Here is a 24,960-nt window from a genome sequence, read left to right as displayed (position 1 = left end):
GCTGGAACCATTGAACATCTACAGTCTAAAGGGAAAAAACACAACATCAACCTACGTCTCATACCTCATACAAAATTTAACTCAAAATGGATCACAGACTTAAATGTAACACATAAAAATTTTGAACTTTTAGAATAAAACATAGGAGAAAATCTTCAGGATCAAGGGCTAGGCAAAGAGTTCTTAGACTTAGTACCAAAAACACAATCATCAAAGGAAAAGTCAATAATTTGAACTTCATTGAAATTTTATAATTTTACTTTGTGAAAGATCTTGTTAAGTGGATGAAAAGACAAGCTACAGACTGGGAGAAAACATTTGTAAAACACATATCCAAAAAAGGACTAGTATCTAGAATATATAAAGAGCTGTCAAAATTCAACAACAAAAAAAGCAGATAATCAAACTAGAACACGCACAAAAGACATGAAGAAACATTTCACTGAAGGAGATACACAGATGGCAAATTAGCACATGAAAAGATGTTCAACAACATCAACCATTAGGAAAATGCAAATTTAAATTGCAGTGAGATATCACTACACATTTATCAGAATGGCTTTAAAAAAATAAAAAAGAAAAGTAGGGACGACCGTAATGCTGGCAAGGTTGTGCAGAAACTGGATTATTCATACATCACTGGTGGGAATATAAAATAGTATAGCCATTCTGGAAAACAGTTTGGCAGGTTTTTGTTTTTGTTTTTAACTAAATCCAATTATCATATGACCCAGTAGTTGCACGCCTAGGCATTTATCCCAGAGCAATAAAAACTTATGTTCACACAAAAACCTGTACATGAACGTTGATAGCAGCTTTCTTCATAATAGCCCCAAACTGGAAACAATCCAGACGTCCTTCAATGGATGTATGAATAAGTAAACCGTGGCACATCCATCCATACCATGGAATACTACTTGGCAGTGGAAGGAATGAACTATTGATACATGCAGCAACTTGGATGAATCTCCAAAGAATTATGCTGAGTGGAAAAAAAAAAAAGCCATTCCCCAAAGATTACATACTTATGATTCTAATCGTAGAACAGTCTGGAAATGACCAAAGTATAGAAATAGAGAATAGATTGGTGGTGGCAGGGACGGTGGGGGGAGGGGGAGCTGGTTAAGGAGGGGTGAGAGTGGGAGGGAAGTGGGTGGGGCCATAAAAGGGCAACAGGAGAGAGAGAGAGAGAGAGAGATCTTGGTGCTGATGGAAATGTTCCGTATCTTGTTTCGATGTCAGTGTCTGCATTGGGATGCTGTGGCACAAATGCCACCATCGAGGGAAACTGGCTACAGGTACGTGGATCTCTCTGTATTGTAGCTTCTAATACCACGTGACTCTTCAAATATCTCAAAATAAAACATTTAATTGAAAAAAATTTAGGCAACAACAATGCAGACGGAGACTGCATTGGGGGAGATGAGAGAAAGAAGCTCTTTATGAAACCCCGCTCTAGAGAAGATGCTTGCTTATTGTGAATACTCTTTTGTTGTTGTTGCTGGCCAAAAGTTCTCCAGAGGTTTCTGGTGGCAAACACAGTTTGCCGTGATGGATCAAGTGCCGGAGGGCTTTATGGGCTGTGGTTTGAAGCAAAGCAGGTGGGGTCAAGTTTGGGAGCTGCATGGGGAGGTCAGGAGGTCAAGACCCAGGCCAGCTTGGCCGGCAGGGACCGGTGCAGCTGCTTCCTCCCCTGGCAGTGAGGGGCTGCTTAGCTGAGGCCCAGGGTGGGAGGCTGCTGGGAGTCCTGGGGGCACCACAATGACTATCCAGGGAAACTTTCAGGGGAAAGGAAGCAGCCCCCTAAGAAGCTCTCAGGCAAGCCTGGGTAAGGTTGAGGCCCGGCGTCTTGGAGGCAGGGGCAGGGACTCCATGGGTGAGTGCTGTGATTCTTGGCCCCTCCAGGTGTTAGGCCTATCTCTCTGATGACACCTGGGCTTGGACTTGGAGGTGTTTTCATTTCTCAGGGTTTTGGTTGTTCAGGTGCGTGCTTTTGTTTCATTTTGTATATTGGGTCGAAAGCAGGGGATAATGTGCATCAGAATCACCTGGGAGCTTGATAAAACACAGATTTCCTTCCGGGGGCTACTCTGAGAGTTTCTGATTTCATAGGTCTGGAGTGGGGTGGGGAAGTTGCATTTCTAATACGTTTCAGAGTGATGCTGGTGGTGATTCCTCTGGCCCAGAAAGCACACCCAGAGAACCGCGGGTGTAATGGGGTGCAGACATCACAACCAGAGGGGTGAGACAGTCCCTCCCTGGGAAGGCCCTAGGGAACTTCCCCATCCCTGCCTGGAACAGCTGAGGAGGCCTGTGGGTTGAGATTCCAGCAGGGCAGCGATGGGATGAGGGGCAGCGAGGTGAGTGTGTGTGCTGCAGGGAAGGGGGGGGTGGTGACCGAGAGGAATGGGGTTTGGACTTAAGGCCGAAGTCTCAGGGGGGACATAGAATGGGAGTATTGGGTGTTTCCAGGGTGGAGTGGAGGCCAGGGGAGGGAGAGGCTGGCAGACTGCTAGGGGAGCAGACCTCTGGAGTTGGAGGCGCTGTAGCGGGTACCCGAGTGTGTGAGGAGGGTGCGGGGTACCGCTGAGGTCTCGGGGATGCTGGGCTTGGAGGGACCAGGGAGTCGTATAGGGATAGGGGAACAACGTGTGTGTGTGTGCGCGCGCGCGTCATTCCCGAAGGAGTTAAGGGTTGAGATTTGGGGGCTGAGGGCTGTCGTTGGGTTCGGCTTCCAGGGGCTGAGAGGCGGTAGGAGGCTGGGACAGGGGTCTAGGGAGGGACGGCGGGGCTGGGCCGGTTACCGAGGGCGAACTGAAGGGGCGGTGGAGGCGAGCTGGGGGCGCCGGGGCGGAAGTGCGTGTCCCGCGGCTCGGAGGAATACGGCGGGGGCGGGCCTCGGGGCGGGGGGAGGCGGGACCCCGGCGGCGGGGCAAATGCAGCCGAGTCCCAGCCGGAGCCCAGCCCGGCGGCCGCGCCTCCCTCGCGCTCGCCGCCCGGAGCCCGGCGCCGCCACCGCCCCGCTGCCCCCGCCGGCCGCGCCGTGACGCGGGTATGAGCCTGGCCCGCCGCCCGCCGAGCAAGCGCCCCGGGCCCGGGCCGTGGCGCCCAGGTAACTTGGGGGGCGCGAGGCGGGGAGGGGGCACCTAGGCCACGCCCGAGCCCGCGAGACCCTGGGCGACTCCAGCCCGAGAACTCTCCAAGCCTATGGGACCTACCAACCCTATCGGGGGAGGGGGCCTCGGGGACCCTCCCACAAAAGCCCCCTCCCCCCCCAGGCCCCTGAAACTCTCTCCGGGCTCCTCCTACACCAGCTCTCGCCTACAGGGGAGCCCTGGTCGGGGCCCTGACCTCACCTGTGCCCCACACCAACCGTCGGAGAAGCCCAGGCCCCTGTGGTCTCCACTCTGGGCCTGCCGCCCGACCGGACATATCCCAGCCCATCGCAGCCCCCAGCTTCCTCCCCACTTTCCTGCTCCCCATGGCCTGCTCTCTCTCAGCTCCCCCAAATTCCAAGAGACTTGTCTACCCCAGCTGCCCACTGCCCACCACACCTGCAAATGGTTCCTATCCTACAACTTAAACTCATGGTCAGCTCCCCTCCTCTCCTGGAACCTTCCTCCCCTGGCCACAGGGGACTGCCCACCTTCCCCTCCTGCCAGAGCCCCCAAGGCCCAGCTTCCAGTTAAATGCTTTCTGTCACTGCAAAGAAGCTTGAGCAGAGGCTGAGCACCTGGGTGATGTGGGCAGAGCAGGGCCTCTGTGCAGCCTGCCAGCCCCAAGCTGTGGGTGCCTGGCAGTTGCCAGGATACTTGGATGGAGCATTTGGGGTGTAGGGGTCTGCAAGTCAAGGGCAGTGAGGGGCCTAGCAGGATTCCTGGCCGTGGTGCGAGCCTGGTCTTGTTTAGCGCAGACTCTTTCCTTTCCCCTTTCAGAGAGATGTGGCTGGAGTGCAGGCCATTCCTGCCCCCCTTGCAGGATGGGTTTCAGGAGCTGTGACCCCTCCCACCCAGTTGCTTGCCTCTCTGTGCTTGGGTGCCGGCTACTTTTAGCTCTCCCTTCTCGGGCAGGGCAGCAGGGCTGGGCATGACCTCACCCTACAACCCTGACCAAGATGGGGAGGCCTGGCCACCATGTCAGCGGTACTCTCTCCCCTGAGGCAGCTTTGAACCCAGCTGGGGCCTGGCTGGTTGTTCAGGAACAACAGTTTGCTGACCATGACAGTCAGCCCTGGGAAGGCCCCAGGACCCGGACCCAGGGAGGTGGGAGCCCATCGCTGCTTAACATGCGCGTGGAGGTTGAGCTGGGCCCTGCCAGGTGGCTAAGGGTGGTGGTGGGAGGATGGGTGAGGAGGACAAGTGGAGAGAATTATGCTTTCAGTCCCCAATTACTGAGCACTTACTCTGCACTAGACACGGTTCTGTGCACTGGGATGGAGCTATTAACTAGACAGACAAGGCACTGATGTTCTAGAGTGTTCTAGGAGACAGTGGCCAAGTAGCAAATGAAGAGCTGAAGGAACAAGACAGTCCTATAGTGATGTGTGTGATGAAGACAGTGAAGCTGGATAGAGGCTGACTGGCGGGGCTTCTTTGGCTCGGGTGGTCCGGGAAGGCCTCTCTGAGGAGGTGACCTCTGAGCTGAGACCTGAATGAAGCATTGAATGAGCCTTGGGACCGTCAGAGGGAACAGTGTTGTAGGCTTGGAACAGCAAGTGCAGTGGTCCTGCGTGGGAAGGATTTAGGCGTGTTGAGCAACAGATAGAAAGCCGTGCGTGCTGAGCTGGGCGGGTGTGGGGGAGATGGGCCCAGAGGGGTGGGTGAGGGGCCCAGAGACAGCAGAGTGGCAGCTGCGTGGAGGCATAACATCATTTGCCTGACTTAAGGGCCCAGGAGACTGTGGCTGTTCAGATGTTCCCTCATCCCACTCTGTCAGGTTGGGTACTTGATCGGTCTTGCCACCCGCCTTAGATGAGACCCGCAGTGTCTGAGCTGGTGGTTTCTTCAGGGGATTTGCATGGGTGGAGGCAGAGGGTGGGATGGGAAGACGCCCTCGTGGCCCCTGATAACAATCACACTGGGGGAGAGAGGGCCTGAGTACAGGTGATGGGAAGTGTCCCTGGTGCCGGAGAGAATCCTGCCTCCTGCCGATAGGATCTTTGCCATGGGGCGAGACAGGGAGATGATAGTGAGGCGTGTCCAGGTAGGGCTGTCCCTGAAGCCCTGATAAGATCCTATCCCCCACGGGGTGGGGAGGCCCGGCCAGGCAGGCAGCCGCTCCTGCTCAGTCATTGGTTGCCAACAGCAGCAAGTAGCGTTTGTTCTGGAGCCAAAGCCTCCAGGCAGAATCCAGGTGCAGGGAAGGAGTGCTCAGAGGGGCTACCCTATGGGGCTGGGAGGCCCTGCCCCGCCACTCTGCTGGGCATCAGGGAGTCTCCTGCCCTTTCTGGGGAGAGCTGGGGGAAGGGGGCCTTTGAGTCCAGCTCTCTCTGTACAGGAGCCCTTAGTGGCCTGGCTCAGGGTGGGTGCTGTCTCTGGTTGGGCAGCCATGTTGATGCCAGGCTGGGAGGAGGAATGGGGGGCCCCCGCTCTCCCCTGCAGTACTCAGGGGGCTGCTGAGCCCTCTCTGGGTGTTCAGAGCTGAGCTCACAGGCCTGAGACATCAGGCCTTGAATTAGTGAGGCATTCTTTGCAGCTGTGGGCTCGAGAGAGGCAGAGCTGGCCGTGGCCCAGGAGTGATGGGAAAGTGGCCCCAGGTGTGGCAAGGCAGGGACTGCCTCAGCCCCGTGCCTGGACTTCTGCGTTCCACCATGAGGCCCCAGTGGGCCCTCACAGGCTCAGCCCGGGGCCACCTGTCCAGCTTAATAATACAGTCCCTCAGGGGGATGAGTTAGTTCTGGGCACCCCCACACCGGATCCCGTTGCCTGTCCAATTTGGGGGTCCACCTGTTGACCTTTCCCCCTACCTCCCTTACCCCCCTTTGCCATACCATTTTGGGTCCCAGGCTGGGTCTTGCTCTTGCAAACTTCATTAGGGTCTGAGTGTGGCCAGGAATCCCTGTGACTTAGGGCCAAAGAGGGAGCTGCCGAGCCTTTGCCCCCCGGGCTTCCCGTGGAAGATTGCTCTTTTGCTGGGTTATTTCTGTGGGGCTGGCTCTAGGGCTTAGGGTGGGGGCCTGTGGACAGACAGGGCAGCGGTGCTCCTGAGAGCTTGGCATCACAGTCACTTGGGAAGGTAGCTGGTTGGCGGGGCCATGACAAGAGGCCTGAACTGGGCAGGTGGAAGGCTTGGTTATGATAGTGTCACAGCCCTTGAAATAAAAATAGCCTTTGTTTTGGGGGCGGAAGCTCTGGGTCCAAAGTGGGCAAACAGGTACCCCCATGAGGCATTTCCTCAAAGTGGGACTTATTTTCTGTCTCTCTCTTTTTTTTACTGATGGGGAAACTGAGGCATGGAGCAGGCCGCTGGATTCACATTCCTGGCTGTGTCACACCCCAGGTTCATGAATGAATGAACCCAGAAGCCTTGTGGCCAATGGCCAGCCTTAGAGGGGAATTTAACAGAGGTGGTCCTTGCTGTGGGGGCGAGGCAGCCCCATGGGCAGGCAGTAGAGACAGAGCTGGGGAAATTTACCAGTCTCTGGCTGCCAGAGCTCAGGTGTGGTGGGGCTGTTTGGGGGTCAGTGTTGGGAAGGGGACCCTAGACCAGACTTTATAGGAGGAAAGCAAACCACTTGGATATCCCATCTGGGAGGGTCTTGGAACCCAGGGGGGCCGGGATAGAGGGACCGAATGGGCAGGGAGGCAGCTGAGGGTGTGCGGAAGAGGCTATCAGGGTGCAGGTAAGCTAGGGGAGCATCACCCTCTCTGCCCATCCCCTTGTTTGTGTGTGCCCCCGGGGGGTAGGCCCATCTGTTCCTTGTTAGGTACTCAACAGACCGTCTTCCAGGAGAGTAATTAATGCCAAGTTGCTGGCGGATCCAGCAGCAAGCCTGTCCCAGGGCTTTATCCTGGCGGCCCAGATGCCCTGCTGACCCCAGAAATGCTGTTCCATTCCCAGCCAGCAATCCTGGAGACACGGGGGGCCGAGTTGCCGGCAAAGCCCCTGCTTCTGAGCCTGAATGGTAGAGAGGGCTTGGGTGGTGGTAGGCAGCCAGAGGTGGCCACAGGACGTTCCACCTTGCCTTCCCGCCCCGGGCCTGCCTCCGTCACCCACTCTGAAACTTCTCTTTCGTCGCTGGCTGTGCCCCAGACTTGCTGTGCGACATTAGCCATGTTGCTTATCCTTTCTGGGCAGCTTTCTTTTCCCCCTCCGTCTGTAGAATGGGTGTCGGACTGCGCCATTGCTGAGGACCCCCTCCCCTAGTCTTAGTCTTAGCTTTTATCTGCCTGATTCAGAGCGGCCCCTGCTGGCATCCCCATTTCCTGCTCCCTGTAGACTTCCCCTTGGTGCTCCTCACCGCTCTCTGGCTGTGTCCTCTAATCCAGGGCCAGGTGACTGCTGGCTCTGTCTGTAATTAACTCCTGCCCATGCTTGGGACATGGGGCACTCAGCGCCAGCACCCCCAGACCAGCGGGTTCCCCTAGGGCCAGGGAGAGGTGACTGTTTCCACAGTGGCCACCTCCAGTCGGCCCAGCACATTCCTCAGGCTTATCTGGGGGCCCGCCCCGCTGGACTCTGCCCTCCCACCCAGGAAGCAGCACCCAGAGGAGCTACTGAAGAGTTCCAGGGGCCGGGATGAGGGCCTGAGTGGGCTTGACTCTCAGCCTCCCTCCCGGGGCTGGAGAGAACCAGGTATAGACTGGCAGGGGGAGGGTGGGCAGAGGGACTTGGGGGTCTGCTGAGACTGACCAGGCAGACTGTCTTGAAGCTCGGGGAGTGTGGATTTTACTCACACCAGACTGTGGGCCACCTCCTGGGCACCCCACCTCCCCTCTCTCGGCTCTCCCCTGAGGCCCCTGTGCATGGGAGGGGGCCTGGCTCTGGGAAGGTCACCTTAAGTCTGCTCCAGAATTGTAACAGGAGATGGGACGGGACAACGGCTCCTGGGCCACCTCCCTCTGTTCCCACCTCCACAGTGGGAGCCGGCGCCAGCCCTTCCAGGAAGGGGTTAACCGCCAGCCCCAGCCGTGAGGGAGGGGACTGGGCTGGACCATTTTCCTCGCTGCTGCCTCCACCTCGGTTTTCCTGAATGGTTCTGTCGTCCCAGGGTGGGGAGGGAAGGGAAGGAAGAAGGGCGGGCGGAGGGAGGGAGGGAGGAGTGTGGGAAGAGGAAGGAAAAAAGAGCGAGACAGCCAGGGGAAGAGAAAGATGTCACTGTCTAATCTCCCTGTCATTTTTATTTCCAGCAGGCGCCGGGCAGAGGAGCTGCTAGAACAATGCTGAGGCGGGCGAGGTGAGGAGCGGCCCTCGCGGCCCCCCCGACGACGGAGTGTCTCGAACAGGTGATAGGAGGATCCGGAAACCGAGGCCACCTGGGCATCCCTCCCCGCTCTCAGCCAGGCCCGGCACCCCAAAGGCAGTGGGGAAACCATGGCGACCAATTTCAACGACATCGTCAAGCAAGGCTACGTGAAGATGAAGAGCAGGAAGCTCGGGGTGAGACACCCTCCGAGGGGCCTTGCCGAGGGACGGGCGTCCGAGGACCTGGTCTGGAGCCTGCCGCGTCCTGGGCGCGGGTGCCCGCCTGGGGCCGCGTCGCGCAGTTGTGGTGTCGAGGCTTCTGGCCAGCCGGCTACCCGGCATGTGCCTGCTGCGGCCCCCGCCCCAGCAGGGCTGGCCGGCGTCCCAGCGGCCGGGCCAGCGGTGGCGGCCGACGACGGGCAGGCGGCTGCCCTGCCATTGTTGAAGTTGTGGCCAGGACAGCGGCTGGAAGTGCGGGGCTGTGTCTGAGCCTCTCACTCCCCCTTGCCTCCTCCTCACCTCGCCTCTCTGTTTCTCTCCTCCCTCTCTTGGCCCCTTTTCTCTTAAGTCCCTTGGTCTCCCCCCGCTTCCATTGCTTTCTGTGTACGGGTCCTTATGTATTTATTTTGGCTATTGCTTTTACTGTTAAAGGAGTGTGTGAAAAGGAGAGTGGTTGGCTGTGGGGCAGGGCAGTGATGTGAGGGTGCAGAGGCTGGTATTTATGTGGTTTAGGAATGAGAACTTAGAGCAGGATGGCCTGTGGCTCTGGGACAGACTGCTTTCCTCTAAGTTGTTGGCGGTGGCTCCTTGCGCACTGGGTGCTTGGCCCAGAGCTGGGGGCTTACTTACAGGGTCTGTGGGGATGAGGCCTCAGATACACCTCTGTGGGCATGCGCCCCCCTCACCCCCTCCTGGTGAGTACAGCCTCCCCTCAACCCCCAGAGAGCATGACCAGGGGCTCCTGGGACCAACTTAATGATCTCAGTGAGGTTGTCCAAGAGCTGCCTCTGTTCCCCTGCTGACCCTCTCCCACCTCCAGTGAGGGGTCCTTCCCCAGTAGGAGGGTATCCTTGGTGACCGAGGTGGCCCAAGTCTTGTGTTTTCATGGGGTCTCCCTTCTCTATCTTCCTCCCCTCCCCCATTGCCCTGATGGGGGTGGGGTGAGATCAGACTTCTCAAGGCTTCCTGGCTCAGCCTGAGTGGGGTGGGGGAGGAACAGAGCTCTGATATGGTTTCCCTGCCTGGAAACCAGACCAAGCAGGGCTGGCCTTGGAGAGGGGTGGTTCTTGCCCCTCCCCCCCTTTTGTGGTCCCGTGCGCCCCTGTGGGCGTGTGTTCTGCCCAGAGTGTAGGAGCTGAGCTGTAGGCATGTCTGGAGTCTTTGCTAGATTTGGATTTGTATCCCAACCTGGGTTTCAGTCCAGGAGACCGTGCCTGGGTGGGCACCACCTTGCTCGGGTCCTGAGAGAGGGATGGAACCCACGTGGAGCACAGAACTAGAGAAACTGAAAATGAGGTGGGGAGGCCAAGGGGGCAGGGGCCCAGCTTCTAGTATGGTTCCTCGTTCCTATGGGCCTGGGTCTAGCAGGTCCCTGGGGCGGGGGGACCACCTGGGCCAAGGCCCTGCCCAGTGCAGAGCTTACGGGGAAACGAGAGCCCCCTTGAGGCAGCCACTTGCACTTAGTATCAGACCCATTCCAGGAGGAGACCTGAAACCAAGTGGCCTACAGGTGGACACAGCCAGTGGGGGAGATTGGGAGCTGGGGTGTGGCCAGATCCAGTTTGGGTCTCCCTCTACCCCAGGCATTCAGCCTGTCCCTGCAGGTCTGATAGGAGGGGCTTTCAGCCATTCTTGTGCCAGGGCAGCCATTCTGGTCTCAGCTCACAAAGGTGAGCCAGGAGGGGCTGAAAGAGCTGGGGAACAGACCCTCCTACCCGCCAGGGCCTTCCTCTGGCAGAGCTGTGGCAGAGTGTTTCTGAAGTGCTGATCAAAGACCATGAGAAGTGGGGAAGGAGGGCTCTTGAGCACAGTGGCTCCCTGGGGCTGTGCGTGCGTGCATGCGTGTGTGTGTGTGTGTGTATCTATCTGTATCTGTAACCAGGCAACCAGGGTGCTCAGGCCCCTGGGCCTTCTGCCCCTACACTGCAAGCTTCATGGAGCCCAAGTTGGCAGGGCATATTGGGGTCGACAGCCTTCATTCATTCATTCATTCATTCATTCATTCATCCAGCCATCCATTCACGGTCTCTTCATATGGTCATTTACTTGTTCAGCAGAGCTGTATTAACAAGGTTACCAGGATGTGAGTGAAGATTCTGAGAATAAAGTACAGTCTCTGCCCTAAAGGAGCTCCCCAGCTAAGAGCTGAGGCCTGCTGTGGTTTAGGTGGATAGGCCAGGGGCTGAGCCAGGGCCCTGGGTACAGGAGCAGAGATACCTCCTAGAGTTCCAGATGGCCCCAGAAATGGCCTGGTTCTGAATGGCTTCTTGGCCTGGGGCCCTGCCTACCCGGGACCTGGGGACTGAGTGGCAGGGCCATAGGCATGGGGCTATGAGCCTCTTGCTTCCTCTGCTCTGGGCACCCCCCAGTCTCCCTACTGTTTGCCGGTGAGAGGGGGCACCTGTGATTTCTTGGAATAGGCTTTGCCGGGCTTTTGCAGTGCCCACTGACAGAGTAGGCTGAGAGAGAGCCTGGGGTGGAGGAGGGGGCCAGGGAAGGAAGAGTCTGCAGCCTGGGCCGGTGGCTAGGCCACCACTGGGGGTGGGGGTGGGGGAGTCTGACAAGCCAGTTTGCCCTGGAGCATGGTTGGCTCCCTGCACCCTGGCTCCTTGGCAGTCAGGAGGAGCCCATGAAGCTCTAGAGAATCAAGGCAGTTTTAGGCACGGGGTCATTGGCAGTAGTCGGACAGGAGGGAACCTCGCCTGGGGAGGCACTATGCTGTGGGGTAACCCCAGGTTCTTGGCTCTGCCCCTCTGGGGAACCGCTGAGAGCCTCTGGTTCCCCAACTGGAACAGGGAACTAATCCTGACCTCCTATACTCCAGAATGTCAGAGGATGACAAGAGAGGGTGGCCAGAGATGAGAGAGGGGGTATTACCCCCATCAAGAGCCCTCCCCTGCTCCTGAGAACAAGGGCTGTGGTGATGTGCAGGCTCAGAATGGTCAAGGGTCTGATCCCTGTCCCTAGGACACTCCCTCTGTTGTGGCTGGCACTTCCAGAGCCCTGGGCAGACTGTTAGGGGTGGCCTCCAAATATCCATTCTGGATCTAGCCAGCGCTTTAAAAATATCAGCACTACCATTTATCAACTGTTACTTATTGGTGCCTCAGTTTCCTGTCTGTAAAGTGGCAATGATCATCAAACCAACCTCAAGAGTGAGCCTGAGATTGACTGTGAAGAACACTAGGAAGTACAGAAGGGAAACAAACGTTGGCTATTTATATTAAGCTTCGAGCTGAGCAGTAAACAGTGATTCAGAGCACTCTTTGTGCAACCGTCTTGCAGAGCCAGGGACGAAATGCCTGCTTCCTCAATTTGGGGAGGGGGCTTCGCTGCTGGTCCCAAGTTTTCTCCTGGGCTGGGTCTCCAGGGAAGGCTGTGTAGCACTGCCCCCTGTGGCAGGCAGGGGTTAGTCAGGGCCATGTTGGGTGGGAGTGGTCCCAGGAGGCCTGATCCCACTGCCCTCTTGCCCCACAGATTTACCGGAGGTGCTGGCTGGTGTTCCGGAAATCCTCCAGCAAAGGGCCCCAGCGGCTGGAGAAGTACCCAGATGAGAAGTCAGTGTGCCTCCGAGGCTGCCCCAAGGTTAGGGGGCCTGGGTCCTAGCTACCCCAGTCTGTAAGCAGTGACAATTTGCCGAGCCCTGAGGTCCAAGAGCACCCTCCTGGGGGTGGCACCACTGGAGGGGGGGGGGTCGCGGTGCAGAGGGAGGCATTCCAGCCTGGCTCAGTCTCTCCTGGGTGCTGTCCCAGGTAACTGAGATCAGCAATGTCAAATGTGTCACGCGGCTCCCCAAGGAGACCAAGAGGCAGGCGGTGGCCATCATATTCACCGACGACTCAGCACGTACCTTCACCTGCGACTCAGGTGAGGAGTGGGGGCTGCAGGTTTCCAGCCAGACTCCCCTGGGCCAGTCATGGTCCAGTGGTGCAGTCGGGAGGAGGCAGAGCAGAACGAGCCCTGGCTGGGGGTGATGTGTAGGGGTGAAAGTAGTGTGGGGGGGTGGGGCTTGGAGGGAGCAGGCCCCCAGGACAAGGGGAGACAGGTAGCATCCACTGGCCTCACTCTCTCTGCCTTGCATGGTGGGACACTCTGGGCTGAGGGCAGATGGATGGGCTGCTGGGGGACCCTGGGCTGGCACGAGGTACCATTTTCTCTAGAGCTGGAGGCGGAGGAGTGGTACAAGACGCTGTCTGTGGAGTGTCTGGGGTCACGACTCAATGACATCAGTCTGGGAGAGCCGGACCTCCTGGCCCCAGGAGTGCAGTGTGAGCAGACAGGTGAGGCCTGCTGCTGCCGAGGGGGTGGGAGGAGGGAGGAGAGTCCTCCCCTGGGGAGGCTCCAGCCCCACTCCTCCTCTCCCACTGCAGACCGCTTCAATGTCTTCCTGTTGCCCTGCCCCAACCTGGATGTGTATGGCGAGTGCAAGCTGCAGATCACCCACGAGAACATCTACCTCTGGGACATACACAACCCCCGCGTGAAGCTCGTCTCGTGGCCCCTCTGCTCGCTGCGTCGCTATGGCCGGGATGCCACACGCTTTACCTTCGAGGCTGGCCGGTAGGACCCTCCCCCCCCCCCCCCCCCCCCCCGTCCCACCATGTCCCACCACGATCAGATCATGCTGTCGGCCGTCGTTCACTCTAGCAGGCACTGTGCTGGGAGCTTATTTATCAGCATAGAAAACCAAAAGGGAACGTAAGATTTCCAGTTTATAGATGAAGAAATTGAGGCTCACGCCAGGAAGGTCAAGTGCAGCGGTCTCAAACTTCTGGGGCTCAAATCAAATGCTGGCCCTGGCACCTACAGCTCTGTGGCTGTGGACCACGCCTGTTTTCTTCATCTGTCAAATAGAGGATAAAAAAAAGTACTCCGCCTCCTAGAATTACGGTGAGGATTGAGCTTGAACTCTGGAGCCAGCCTGCCTAGACTTAAATTCTGTGTAATCCCCTGTATAATCCTGGCTAAGCTACTTACCATCAGTAGGCCTCAGGTTCCTCATCTGCAAAATGGTTTGAGAAAATTCAGAATAGGAAACTAAAAGTGCGCAGACCAAAGGGATGGGAGAAAAACCTGAATGGGTTCATTCCTGTAAGGCGTTTAGATCACTGGTACACAGAAAATGCCCAGCACGTTTGGGCTGTGCGGCCAGCACCCCCAGAAGACAGAGGGGGTGGGGTGCAGAGGGCCTGGGGCGCGGCCAGTCTGTGGTGCCGGAAAGCCGGACCAAGCACGTGTGTGTGCGTGGTGCAGTCCCCTCTACCTCGCCCTCGGTGACTCTCGTGTCCCTAGGATGTGTGATGCCGGGGAAGGGCTCTACACCTTCCAGACACAGGAAGGGGAACAGATCTACCAGCGGGTCCACAGTGCCACCTTGGCCATCGCTGAGCAACACAAGCGCGTCCTGCTGGAGATGGAGAAGAACGTGAGGGTGAGGCAGCGGGCACTGGTCCAGGCTACCGGGGAGGCTAAGAGCACGCCAGTTGTCTCCAGCCGGCGCGTACGCCAGAGGCCGGCAGGGTGCTGGGCTGAGGCAGGCCGCCGCCCCTGGAGCTAACGGGAGGGCCCCCCCTTCTCTGCCCCATAGCTGCTGAACAAGGGCACGGAACATTACTCATATCCCTGCACGCCCACCACTATGCTGCCCCGCAGTGCCTACTGGCACCACATCACAGGTTCCCAGAATATTGCCGAGGCGTCCAGCTGTGCCGGTGAGTCCCAGCGGCGCCCCACACTCACCTGCCACAAGGTTCTGTGGAGGACCGGGCCTTCTGGACGGGGGTCCTTTGACCTGCGTCCAAGTCCTGAGCCCGCCTCCGTGTCCACAGGTGAGGGGTACGGGGCGGCCCAGGCCAGCTCAGAAACAGACCTCCTCAACCGATTCATCCTGCTAAAGCCAAAGCCCGGCCAGGGGGACGGCAGCGAGGCCAAGACCCCGGCCCAGTGACGGCAGGGCCGGCGCGTGCCGAGGACCGCCGGGGCTGCCTCTTGCTGGGCCGACTGCAGCGTGTCGTGGACGCCCTCGAGGGGCTGCTGGCCAAGAGCCTGGAGAAGCGGAGCAAGCTATCCCTTCCTTGCCCCCAGGGTGAGGCTGGACCAAGGCAAAGGGCTGGCCACACCGCCAGAGCATGTGCGGGGCTGGAGCTACTGTGGGACTATATACTGTTAATGATTTTAATATATATGGCTTATGACATATTCTATACTCCTGAGATTTCCCCCATCCCTCCCCGATACCACATACAGTTTTTAATCCCATGACCGGGTCACAGTCAAGGCTGTTTTTGAACGTGAGGGCAGCTGTTCCCTGTCCTCCGTGGCACAGCCCTCCTGCTGCCAGGACTTGCTTGAGTGGCCAGGGCCAGAGGAGGGAGACAGAGCTCCAGGCTGGCGCTGGGACCGCTGGCTTTCCCCAAGCAGCCCAGGGGCTGAGACAGCAGGTGGCTTCTCGGTTCCTCTGGGCCTAGAGGGGCACAGGAAGGAGTTGAGCTTCCCCTGTGCCTCTTGGCAGCCTTGCACTTGGGAGTTTTAAGCAGAGGTGACATCTGGTTGACACCTCAGGTGAAAATCTGGTTTTAAAATGTAATTTTTGCCCAGGCTCCTTCCTGCTTAGTAGGCTGAGAAGATCCCCCAGGGGTGGGGGTGCAGGTCACCTCAGCGAGGAGGAGGAGGGCCGGTCTGAGCTCTTCCCCACCCCGGGGCCAGGCTGCGGGGAGCACCCCTCCCGCACCCTCACTGACCTGGGGGTAGGTGATGTCCCAGCAGAGGGAGCCCCTCTGCCCTGTTTGGCCACCCTATGGCCGGCCAAAGGCCAAAAGCACTCGGAAACCGAGCCCTTCCCATCTCCTCTTCCCCACATGGTGCTGAGGCTCCCTGCTGAAATGCAATTAAAGCAATTGATTTTCTAGTGCTGGTATTTATTGACTACCTTGCAGAAGGGCTATCTTTCTATTCCCATCAAACCCTCGGTTGCGTGTGTGGGTTTTTTTTTTTTAAAATACTTTAGGGTTCTGATTTGTGGAACAGACCCTGTTGTAAATAACCACTATTCAAGCTGTGGCAGAATGATACAGCACGAGGCCCCTCCAGGAGCGCCTGGAGCCAGAGAGGGGCCACAGCCAGCTCGGCACCAAAGGCCTTGAGAGGGAGGTAGGGCCGGCTGGCTCAAGTTAGTGGCACGATGACGCATGAAGGAGATTATGTTGTGCTCTTTATTGCCAAGAATAAAAACTTTTAAAAAGACAACTCCTGAATCAATAAATATCCCTTCCTTTCTGTACTGAATCTCTGGTTTTCTCCAGGCTTCTCCTGCCAGGCTGCCTAATTAACTACTTTGGGCATGATTCTACCCTACAGGGGTAAGGGGTCAAGGCCAGACCTTCCCTTCATTAAGGCCCTTGCCCCCCAGCACCCAAACTTAAATAATCAGGCTACTGGCAGTGAAGTTCATAACTAATGGGTAGAGAATGAAATACAGGGTTTACCTGGGGCAGGGAGGCGGCCAGGCTCTAACACTCTTCTCTAAGGGTTCTCAAATTAGGGACACTTGGAGATTTGAGCGAAGTGCCAGCAGCCTGGCTCTGGGCAGGGACTGGAAGGGGTTGTAGGCAACTTGAATGGGGGTTCTAACACTCAATCCTAACACCGCAAGTCCAAGGTACAACTGTGAAACCTCCAACTGTTGGACAGAAAGGGTTTGAAGACCTGAAATGAGCAACAGAAGCAAGTCCAGCTCGGTGGTTCTCAACAGACTCCCCCAAAGGCACATACGAAAACGCGTTGGAAGGGATGCCCTGGGGAATGCCACTGGCAATGAGTGGGCAGAGCCAGGGACGTGAGAGGTCTAGTAAAAAACTGTCCTGCCTCAAATGCCAGTGGCATGCCTGCCAATCTGAGCAAAGCTGGGACAGGCCGCCTCTTCCGTACGGCTCCCTTTCTAGTGGGTACTGACGGTTTGCCAAGAAGCCCGAGCCAACAGCTGTCCACATCCCAGTAGCTAGAAGAGGCTCTGGAGAGACAAATCCAGCTGCTGGCCCAGATCCCCCCCTTTTTTGTTCAAACAGGTGAGCTGTGCTAGTTTATGGTTAGGACATCACTCTGGATCTCGTGGCTTAACTGGGTCTGTAAATCACTCAGCTTCTTCTTCAATCCAGAGAGGGCTGACAGGACAATGGTCTCAGGGCGCAGAGAGCCACAGGACTCGACGTTGTAGTAAAACCTAAGAGGAAGAGTCTGGTGAGAGCCCTCCGCCAGGCAGGCTGGCTCAGCCGAGCGTCGGCCTCGGATCATGCGCTCTCTCCCGGGTGGCTTCAACCTCTTACTAACGGGGGTCCTGCTGCACATTACGGGACTCCAAGGAGGCCACAGCTAGCTCAAAAAGCTACTGGGGAAACCTTAAAACACTTCGGAGTGGATGTGTTCCACAAGGAGACAGTGCAAAGTCAAGTTGGCAGTGGCTCACGTTCACTGTCAGAAGACTGGTCACTTCTGGCTCTGGGCAGACCTCTTCTTTGGGGATTGCTCATCAGAGGAGGAGCAGAGTGAACAACCGCAGGGCCCTCATCCCACAGTGACCAAGGGAGATGATCACCTGCCCCGGGACCTGCACCCGCCATGGATTCTGCAGCTACCCTTCCTTCCTCAGCTCACGGGCACTGGGACGTGAGGGAAGGGTCTCCTGACTCAGACCCTGCACCAAAACCATAACATTCTTACACACTTCATGTGCCGGCCTGGATCTTACCTCTCTGGCTTGCCGTTGGGGTCGTAGGGAGCCTGTGACTCATCTTCGTCCAGCTCTGAGTACTCGCTCTTTGGCCTGAGGTCAAATACAGGTCAGCACAGGGCTGCTACAGCTGCTTTTAGGGCACTATGTCCACAGTGAGCCTGCCCCGACCCCAGTGACTGGGAGCCATTTCCACACCAACCCACCCCGAATGTCTTTACTCCCAATGAGAACATACCATTCCTCAGGCTTGGGGTACACTGTGTGCCTCAGGGCATTGTCAGGATCATATTCAAAAGCCACCCCTGCGGTAGGGTTCCACTTGGCATGCTCCTTGCCAAAGCCCTTTTTGGCATAGGCTCGAAGTCTCAGCTCCTGGCCCTTCCTCAGCTTGACGATGAGGATGTCTGTGGGGAGAGGTGTGAGTCAGTCAAGGGCCGACAGACACCGTCCCCTGAATTTTGACCCGGAATACCACCAGAAGACCACACAATCAGGAAAAACAGCCCAAAGGTCAGCTGACAGAGACCAGGGAGCACGAGAAGCTGTGTCTGGTCTTGCCTCTGTGCTGGCCTGCAGAACGACGAGCCGGGCAGAGATCCGCATACTCCCCCAGCCCCTTACCGTCCTGCTCCACGTAGTCATTGGGGTCATTGTCTCGGTTCCGGGAGGTCACCTGGAAGGAGCCCAAACAGAGGCATTTATTAGCTGCTCGTCTCCCCAGTCACCTCTTCTGGCAACCATGTTCCCGCACCTGCCGACCAGGGACAGGATGCCTGGGAATGAGGGGTACTAGGACTAAATCTGTGCCGGAGCTGGACTCCAGCCTCTGCCTCACGGCCTGGTGACAGCCTTTTCAGTCAAAACAGTAGCCTCTCAAAGGGTCCTCGGGTGACAGAGGGTGGGCACACAGCACAACAACGCTCCTGTCCACCCTGGCTACTGTCCAGAATTATTAGCACTTTTAGGCACCAGGCTCAGTTGAAGGCAGAGGGTAACACAAGGGAAATCAGCATCTTGTAAGAAACCACCGAGTCTGGCTCATTTCGAGCCAGGAGGAGAACAAAGGTCCTGGGTGGGACGCTGTGAGACACTGACTGGAATGACCCGGGGGCTGTTGGAGATGAGGTCTCGAGACGTGACGTGACGAGTCTGATCTTCGTTGCACCGCACGTCAAGAGTGAACTCCACTGAGCACTCGGGGCAGAACTCTTCGCACGTGCAGTCCTGAGGCGGGAAGACAAGCGGGAATGAGCCCATGGAGAGGTGGTGAGCCCTGAGCTCCCTGCTTCTAACACCCAGTTCCTTAGATTTCTTAATGTAAAAGGGCTGCTCTCAGGCTCCAGGCTCTTGTGGGCCCCGCCAATCTGGTACACCATTCTCCCGGGCCGCCCAAGTGCAGGCCCTTCCCAGTTTAGAGACCACCCGTACCTGTTGACGCCTGGGTTTACTTTCCACCTCCAGCAGCTGCCAGGCCACCACCGGGAGACACATTGCTAAACTCTCACCCTGGCCCTCGGAGCGCCCTTCTTCAGGGATACAAGGCGTTAAGCAAGAGAGTGATGCTTTCACGCTTTAGAGTGCAGCTTCCCATGAACTATGTGGACTAGCTCGGGAATGCAATCATCATTTAAAATAAAATGATCCAGGCAACAACAGTAAAGTTCTTTCAAGTTCTAGACTACTTTTTCTTTTAAAAACAAAGCAAAAAAACCTTTCCATAATGGAAAATTTCATGCATTCACAAGAGCAGAGCAGAGCAGAAGAGACCACCACCATGTAACCATCACTCAGCTTCAATAAGTAGCAACAGTTCTTTAAGCCACGACTCTTGAAACAATCCATTCCTACGTTAGGGACCATCTGCTGCAGTTTAACTTGAGGCGAGTTACTGGAATGTAACCAAGCAAACTGTTCGCCCCCTCAGGCCAATGAGGAACATCTAACCTGCTTCCGAGGTTTTTCAGACAAGGAGGAAGAGCTAGAGGCCACACCTGGACAGTGTGCACTCACACACAGGTGAGGCGGGCAGGCAACCGAGACCCTAATTAGAAATATGAAATGCCTGGGGTGCCTGGGTGGCTGTCGGTTAAGCATCCAATTCTTGATCTCAGTTCAGGTCATGACCTCAGTTCACAAGATCGAGCCCCGTGTCCGGCTCTGTGCTCACAGGGCAGAGCCTCCTTGAGATTCTCGCTCCCTTTCTCTCTGCCTGCCTTCCACTACCCCCCTTCAAAAATGAATGAATAATTAAGTGAATATATAGTGAATATATAGTGAATATATACATATATATATATATATATATATATACATACATATACACACACACACACACACACACACACACATACATGAAAGAAATGGAAGGGGAGCACCCGGCTGGCCCGGTCAGTAGAGCATGTGACTCTTGTTCTCGGAGTTGTAAGTTCGAGCCCCGCATTAGGAGATAACAAAAACACAAAAACAAAAACCTACTAAAAAAAACACTAAATTAAAGAAACTGGCATGAAAGAGATGAAAAGGTACACAACCTCAAAAAAATATATATCATAAAGGAGAGGGATCTGAGATTAAGAGCCTAAAGAAGTGTAACAACCAAATGCACGCATGGATCTTTGCTGGATGACAAAAAGCAAGAAAGGACATGTGAGGGACAACTAGGAAAATCTGAATATTTGAAATACGACAAAATAATGCTAATAGTCTTAAGCATGATGGCATAGTTATGTAGGAAGATATCCTTATTTTTAGGACAAGCCTGCTGAAGTAGTTAGGGGAAAAGTGTTATGGTATCTGCAACTTTCAAATGGTTCAACAAAAATAACACGGATAGGAAAAACAAAGCAGAAACTAAGTTTAGTTTGGTAACTAAAGCTGAAAGTAAGTGGCTGTTTATTATTTGATTCTTCTAACTTTTCTGTAGATTTTCAGGAAAAAAAAAACAAAAAAAAAACAAAACAGAAAAAAGGGGAGGAGACCATAACATCTTCGTTCAGCAAATACTAGAAAAACACTTAATGGATGGAATTGCTAGGTCATGGGGCATGCATATCTTTACCCACGACATTGCCAAACTGCTCTTCAACTGGTTGTACAACTGTCCCCACCAATATCTGTGATGTTTCATTTCTTACAAACAAAAATCTGGAAACGTGAAGCAAATATTGCAGAATGTTGGACTATGACAAGCTGTTTGGTGGGAGCAAGAGTACTGGTCAGATTATCTCCACACTTTCCTGTGTACTTCAATCTCTCTTTAAAAAACACAGATTTAGGGGTGCCTGGGTGGCTCAGTTGGTTAAGCATCCAACTTTGGCTCAGGTCATGATCTCACAGTTCGTAAGTTTGTGCCCCACGTCGGGCTCTGTGCTGACAGCTCAGAGCCTGGAGCCTGCTTCAGATTCTGTGTCTCCCTCTCTTTCTGCCCCTCCCCCGCTCACACTCTTATCTCTCTCCCTCTCCTCTCAAAAATAAATATACATTTCTTAAAAATTCAAAAAAAATAGATTTATAACACATATCAAATTAGCCACACAAAAATGGCATGACCTTGGGAATATTAGAGGATGGGCTGATTAAGGATCACCCAAAGCCACCAAGGGGGAAGAGTCTCAAGCTGTTATTTAATGGAGCCCTGGGGAAAGGATGCAGGGAACCTAGTCCTGTCCCACTCCTCCCAAGTCCAAGGCCTGTTAACATATCACAGGAAGGAAACACAGCCCTAGAGGAAGGGCCATGTTTAACGAGGACCACCTACAAGGAGAGGCACATTTCTGGCAGACAACAGCCCTCAGGTGCTGCTGTGGGGGACAGTCCCACTCTCTTTCCTTGATCTCACCCCTACCTCTCCCTAACTCCCTAACCTTCTGTTGACTCCCTTCAGCCTCCTAGGCTCCCGTCACTGGGAAAAGACACTCTGGAGAGCAGAGTCTGAACAGATCAGACTCTGAAAAGGCAGAGCCCCCACTGCTTGGTATAAATGGGTATTCTGGTGTATACCCCATCTTGTGTGGCTGGCAGGAGAAACTCCCTGATGCCCCTGGAGCTTGATCATCTGAAGCCTGGCAGGACCAAGGACCAGTGCCTGCTTGGGCTCTAAGGCAACATTTCCATGCTGTCTTTCTAAAAGCTAGAAGGAACACGTCAGGAAAATCCCCGAGAACTGAGCCCCCTACCCCCACGCACATCCCACCCAATCACACAGCATACCCGGGAGTACTGCAGCTTGTCCACAATGTCGTCACTTGTGAGGGGGATTAGTCCTGGAAGAAACAGAAAGACATTTTAAAGCAGTCCAAATGGTCAAGTCAAAAGGAGAACCTAGAAGCCCCCTTGGGAGTGAGGAGGCTCCCTCCTCTGACACCAGGCACAGCCCCCTCCCTTCCACCTTTCACAACCCGGCACTCACCGAGCCTGTGAGCGATGAACTCATCATGAAGGACTGAAGAGTTGGCATCAATTTGAACCCAGTCAATGGCTAAAAAAAAAAAAAAAAAAAAAAAAACAAAAACAAGAAAGCAGACATGCAGTTCGGCCACCAAATTAAAGACCTCGAGCAGTGGTTCTCAAGATTTAGGAAGCACCTGATGCTTACTAAATTGCAGGGGCCTGGGCCAGACTGCCAGAAACTGATTCCACAGCTCCAGTCGGGGCTAGGAATCTGTATTTTAACAAGAACCACATGCAACACAGCCTCCATCCCTACTCAGGCAGATTTAATGCAGGGGGTTCCCTGTCCCACACAAAAAATACTGACTTAGGGAACAGCATGGCAGTGGGAACACGTTTCTTTAAGCTGAATATTTCTGTGAGAAGCATTTACATCTGCTATCCGTGTCAACACCAAATCCATAAACACAAACTACTTGGGCACTTAAAAGTTAGGGAAAATTGGGGCACCTGGGTGGCTCAGTCGGTTGAGCGTGTCTGACTTGGCTCAGGTTATGATCTCACGGTTCGTGAGCTTAAGCCCCGTGTTGGGTGCTGTGTTGACAGCTCACAGCCTGGAACCTGCTTCAGATTCTGGGCCTCCCTCTCTCTCTCTACCCCTCCCCGGCTTGCATTCTCACTCTCTCTCTCTCTTAAAAAAAAAAAAAAAAAAAAGCCAATCTCACAGAAGTAACACAGGCTTAGGGTCCATATCTCATTTTATGATATAATGGCCAAATTACTCAATATAACTCTTTATCATCAATCAACTAACACGTAAAGAATTCCTTTAATGTGCACAGCGTACTAAATATCAAAACCCATTCCTACCAGCAATGAGCTAGTAGAAAGGTAAGGACTGTATTCCCACACACACTTGACTTAAACACATTCATTAACACCTGTATGCAAACAAATTCATAAATCAAATGGCATTGGAGCCCAACTACCAAAAAGGGTGTGGACACTAGGAATGGAAGTCAGAAGAGGACCAGTTAGGACCCAACCCGCTTTGTCCTATACTTTCTATTGTTTCCCCAAGCCAAGTAAGGACCGTAAGCCAGGCTTTTCTGACTCCGCCTCCTTACTCCCAATAACCCCCTACTCCCACGTGCCCTTACCCTCTCCTGTGCGGGTGTAAATCCTCTGAGCCTCCTACAAACCAAGCCTCGCCTGCCCTTTGTGATACAGATACCAACACTTCCTCCCTTCAAGCTTTCCCCTCACAAAACTCTGTCCAGACTAAAGACACTTGTCCCATTTTGCACTGTGTTATATTTGTGCATGTCTTGTCTCTACCTCAAGCTTCGGAGAATCCTGGAGCTGGGGTCTTCAGATGTCTTAACTTTTGTATTCCCCCTGTGGCCTGGAATGTAGCAGGTGATCAGAATCATCCGCAGAACTGAACGTGTGGGGCAAGCGGCATTCAGCCTCTAATGCCAGGGCCGCCTCACAAAGTACAACTCCCTCATTTTACTCATGATGAAACTGAGGCCCAGAGACATGGAGTGGTCAGGCAGGAGGAGGAGGGTCAGCACTCCACGCTCTGAGCTGAAGAAGTGCCTGGGGATTGCAGTGGTGGAAACTCCATGCTCTCCTTCACCAATCCCTTGGCCTGCTTATTTCCTTAGGAGTCTGCACACTTGTTGTAGCAGCCGAGTTACATTCCCTTCTCCAACCCAGATTTTGAGTTGACACTCCGAAAATACCCGTAGTATATTTATAAGGGTGAAAAATACCTGGAGCGACGTGGCTGGACCCAGAGCCGATCCTCCTCCCTCTAAGCGCCAACAGCACTGTAGCTCTACTTCTCAACTACTGACCCAAGGCTACCCCGCAGCAGCGTCAGCTGCGGATTCGCCTTTCCCGGGCAACCCCACTGTGTGCTCCACCAGGGCAAGAACCCTGCACCGTGCAGCCTTGCAGTCCCAGTTCCTAGCACCCTGCCTGGCACTTACGTGTTCCCTAAGTGCGGCTGAAGGACCGGATTCATAAAAAGACATCTACCGGTACTCAACAGGAGGCATTTAAGAGAGATTCCGTTACTCAATCCCTGCCATCGCTCTGCAAGCACTGTTAACGTCCGAATGCCACAGAGAAAAACACGGCACGCAGCCGAACGCTTGCCCAAGCTGCACAGGGGCAGTAAGTGAAAACGGTCTTCAAACCCGAACACGCAGACTCCCGAACCCATGCTCTTCGCCAACCCGTAGGTTAAGAGTGGACCCAAGTGGCCCTGGGCCGAGGGTACAGGGTCTGATCAAATCTCCAGCACTGCTGTCCTTTCAGAGCCCCCACTACCGGCCCCACCAGGCTCTGGGTGTGGGCGGGCAGCGGCCCCGAGGTGCGTGGGGGCGTGTGTGGACAACGAGAGGTGGGGTTCGCTTACCTATTATGGGCACCTCGGCGATGAAGACCCTCCGAATGGAGTTGGCCACCCTGAGGGATGAAAACCAATCGGCGTGAGGGCGCCGCAGCATCGACGCCGGCGCCCCGCGCCCACGGTTCCCAAAGCAAAAAACCCCGCTACCCGAACGCAGCTCTAGGACACGACCCCCACCCGGCCCGCGCTCGAGCCCCCCCGCGCTCCACAGCCGCCGGCCTCTTCCCTCAGCGGCCTTACGCCAGGTCCGTGTTCTCGATGATGAACTTGACATTCTCGTCGGTGAGCTCCGTGATCCGGACGGTGGGCTGGTTGGCATACGGCATCGTGCCCAACCACCCGCCGGACCCTAAGACTTAGCACCCGTGCGCCCCCGCCGCCGCCGCCGCCGGAAGTGGGTCAGCGCGGCCCGCGCCGCTTCGGTACAGACACGCTCACAGCGCCGCCTGCTGCTCGGAGGCCGCCGCCGCTCCGAGCCTGGCGTTTCACACCCGCACCTGCTTTAAGGGCACCAGGTGCAACCACCTTGAGGGGCGGATTTGACAAAACGTGCTCACGCCCTCGATTCCACAACAACACTTCCAGGAATTCATACTGCCAAAATGCCTGCAGTTGTCAGCAAAGATACACGTACAGGGGCGCTCACAACAGCACTGCTTGTAATGGCAGAAGATAACAAAGCTAATTGTCCATTGACGGTTAAATACACGAACATAGGAGTACTATGATGTCTTTAAGAGAATGAAGTAAATCTGCCCATTTACGGAAAAACAGAAGCATACTTTAGCAAAGTATAGTA

The 24,960-nt window shown here is 55.1% G+C and overlaps 2 protein-coding genes across 6 annotated transcripts; one reads left to right on the top strand and one right to left on the bottom strand.

The window, feature by feature from the left end:
- Positions 1–1,281: 1,281 nt before the first annotated feature.
- Positions 1,282–15,867, top strand: DOK4 (docking protein 4). 5 transcript variants are annotated; one of them, XM_023244938.2, is made up of 9 exons: positions 2,994–3,112; positions 7,694–7,794; positions 8,349–8,598; positions 12,100–12,207; positions 12,375–12,489; positions 12,783–12,902; positions 12,993–13,182; positions 13,915–14,053; positions 14,210–15,867. In XM_023244938.2, exons 3-9 carry the CDS (start codon positions 8,533–8,535, stop codon positions 14,567–14,569), a joined length of 1,098 nt encoding a protein of 365 aa, XP_023100706.1. In that variant the 5' UTR covers positions 2,994–3,112; positions 7,694–7,794; positions 8,349–8,532; the 3' UTR covers positions 14,570–15,867. The 5 variants fall into 5 exon arrangements, with proteins under 5 accessions (XP_019675343.1, XP_023100707.1, XP_023100706.1 ...); XM_019819784.3 differs by lacking the exons at positions 2,994–3,112; positions 7,694–7,794 and adding an exon at positions 1,282–1,298; XM_023244939.2 differs by lacking the exon at positions 7,694–7,794 and having other exon boundaries at positions 2,966–3,112.
- On the bottom strand, positions 15,816–24,563 carry POLR2C (RNA polymerase II subunit C). Its single transcript, XM_003998097.6, has 9 exons — positions 24,402–24,563; positions 24,168–24,217; positions 21,759–21,827; positions 21,560–21,612; positions 18,446–18,574; positions 17,972–18,023; positions 17,586–17,754; positions 17,366–17,440; positions 15,816–16,840 (listed from the first exon to the last, which is right to left on the bottom strand). Exons 1-9 carry the CDS (start codon positions 24,485–24,487, stop codon positions 16,696–16,698), a joined length of 828 nt encoding a protein of 275 aa, XP_003998146.2. The 5' UTR covers positions 24,488–24,563; the 3' UTR covers positions 15,816–16,695.
- Positions 24,564–24,960: the final 397 nt, after the last annotated feature.

Source organism: Felis catus, chromosome E2, assembly GCF_018350175.1.
Source record: "Felis catus isolate Fca126 chromosome E2, F.catus_Fca126_mat1.0, whole genome shotgun sequence".
Lineage (NCBI taxonomy): Eukaryota > Metazoa > Chordata > Mammalia > Carnivora > Felidae > Felis > Felis catus.
Note: the sequence above shows the minus strand (reverse complement) of the source record. Positions and strands in the feature narration are given on the sequence as shown.

Excerpts from the sequence above, each read along its gene's own strand:
- DOK4 (XM_019819784.3), top strand. The coding sequence starts at position 8,533 with ATGGCGACCAATTTCAACGACATCGTCAAGCAAGGCTACGTGAAGATG. Across the intron at positions 12,490-12,782 it reads TACCTTCACCTGCGACTCAG|AGCTGGAGGCGGAGGAGTGG; the intron begins GTGAGGAGTGGG and ends CATTTTCTCTAG. Across the intron at positions 12,903-12,992 it reads AGTGCAGTGTGAGCAGACAG|ACCGCTTCAATGTCTTCCTG; the intron begins GTGAGGCCTGCT and ends CTCCCACTGCAG.
- POLR2C (XM_003998097.6), bottom strand. The coding sequence starts at position 24,487 with ATGCCGTATGCCAACCAGCCCACCGTCCGGATCACGGAGCTCACCGAC. Across the intron at positions 24,218-24,401 it reads ATCGAGAACACGGACCTGGC|GGTGGCCAACTCCATTCGGA; the intron begins GTAAGGCCGCTG and ends TTCATCCCTCAG. Across the intron at positions 18,024-18,445 it reads ACAGCCCCCGGGTCATTCCA|GTGACCTCCCGGAACCGAGA; the intron begins GTCAGTGTCTCA and ends GGCTCCTTCCAG.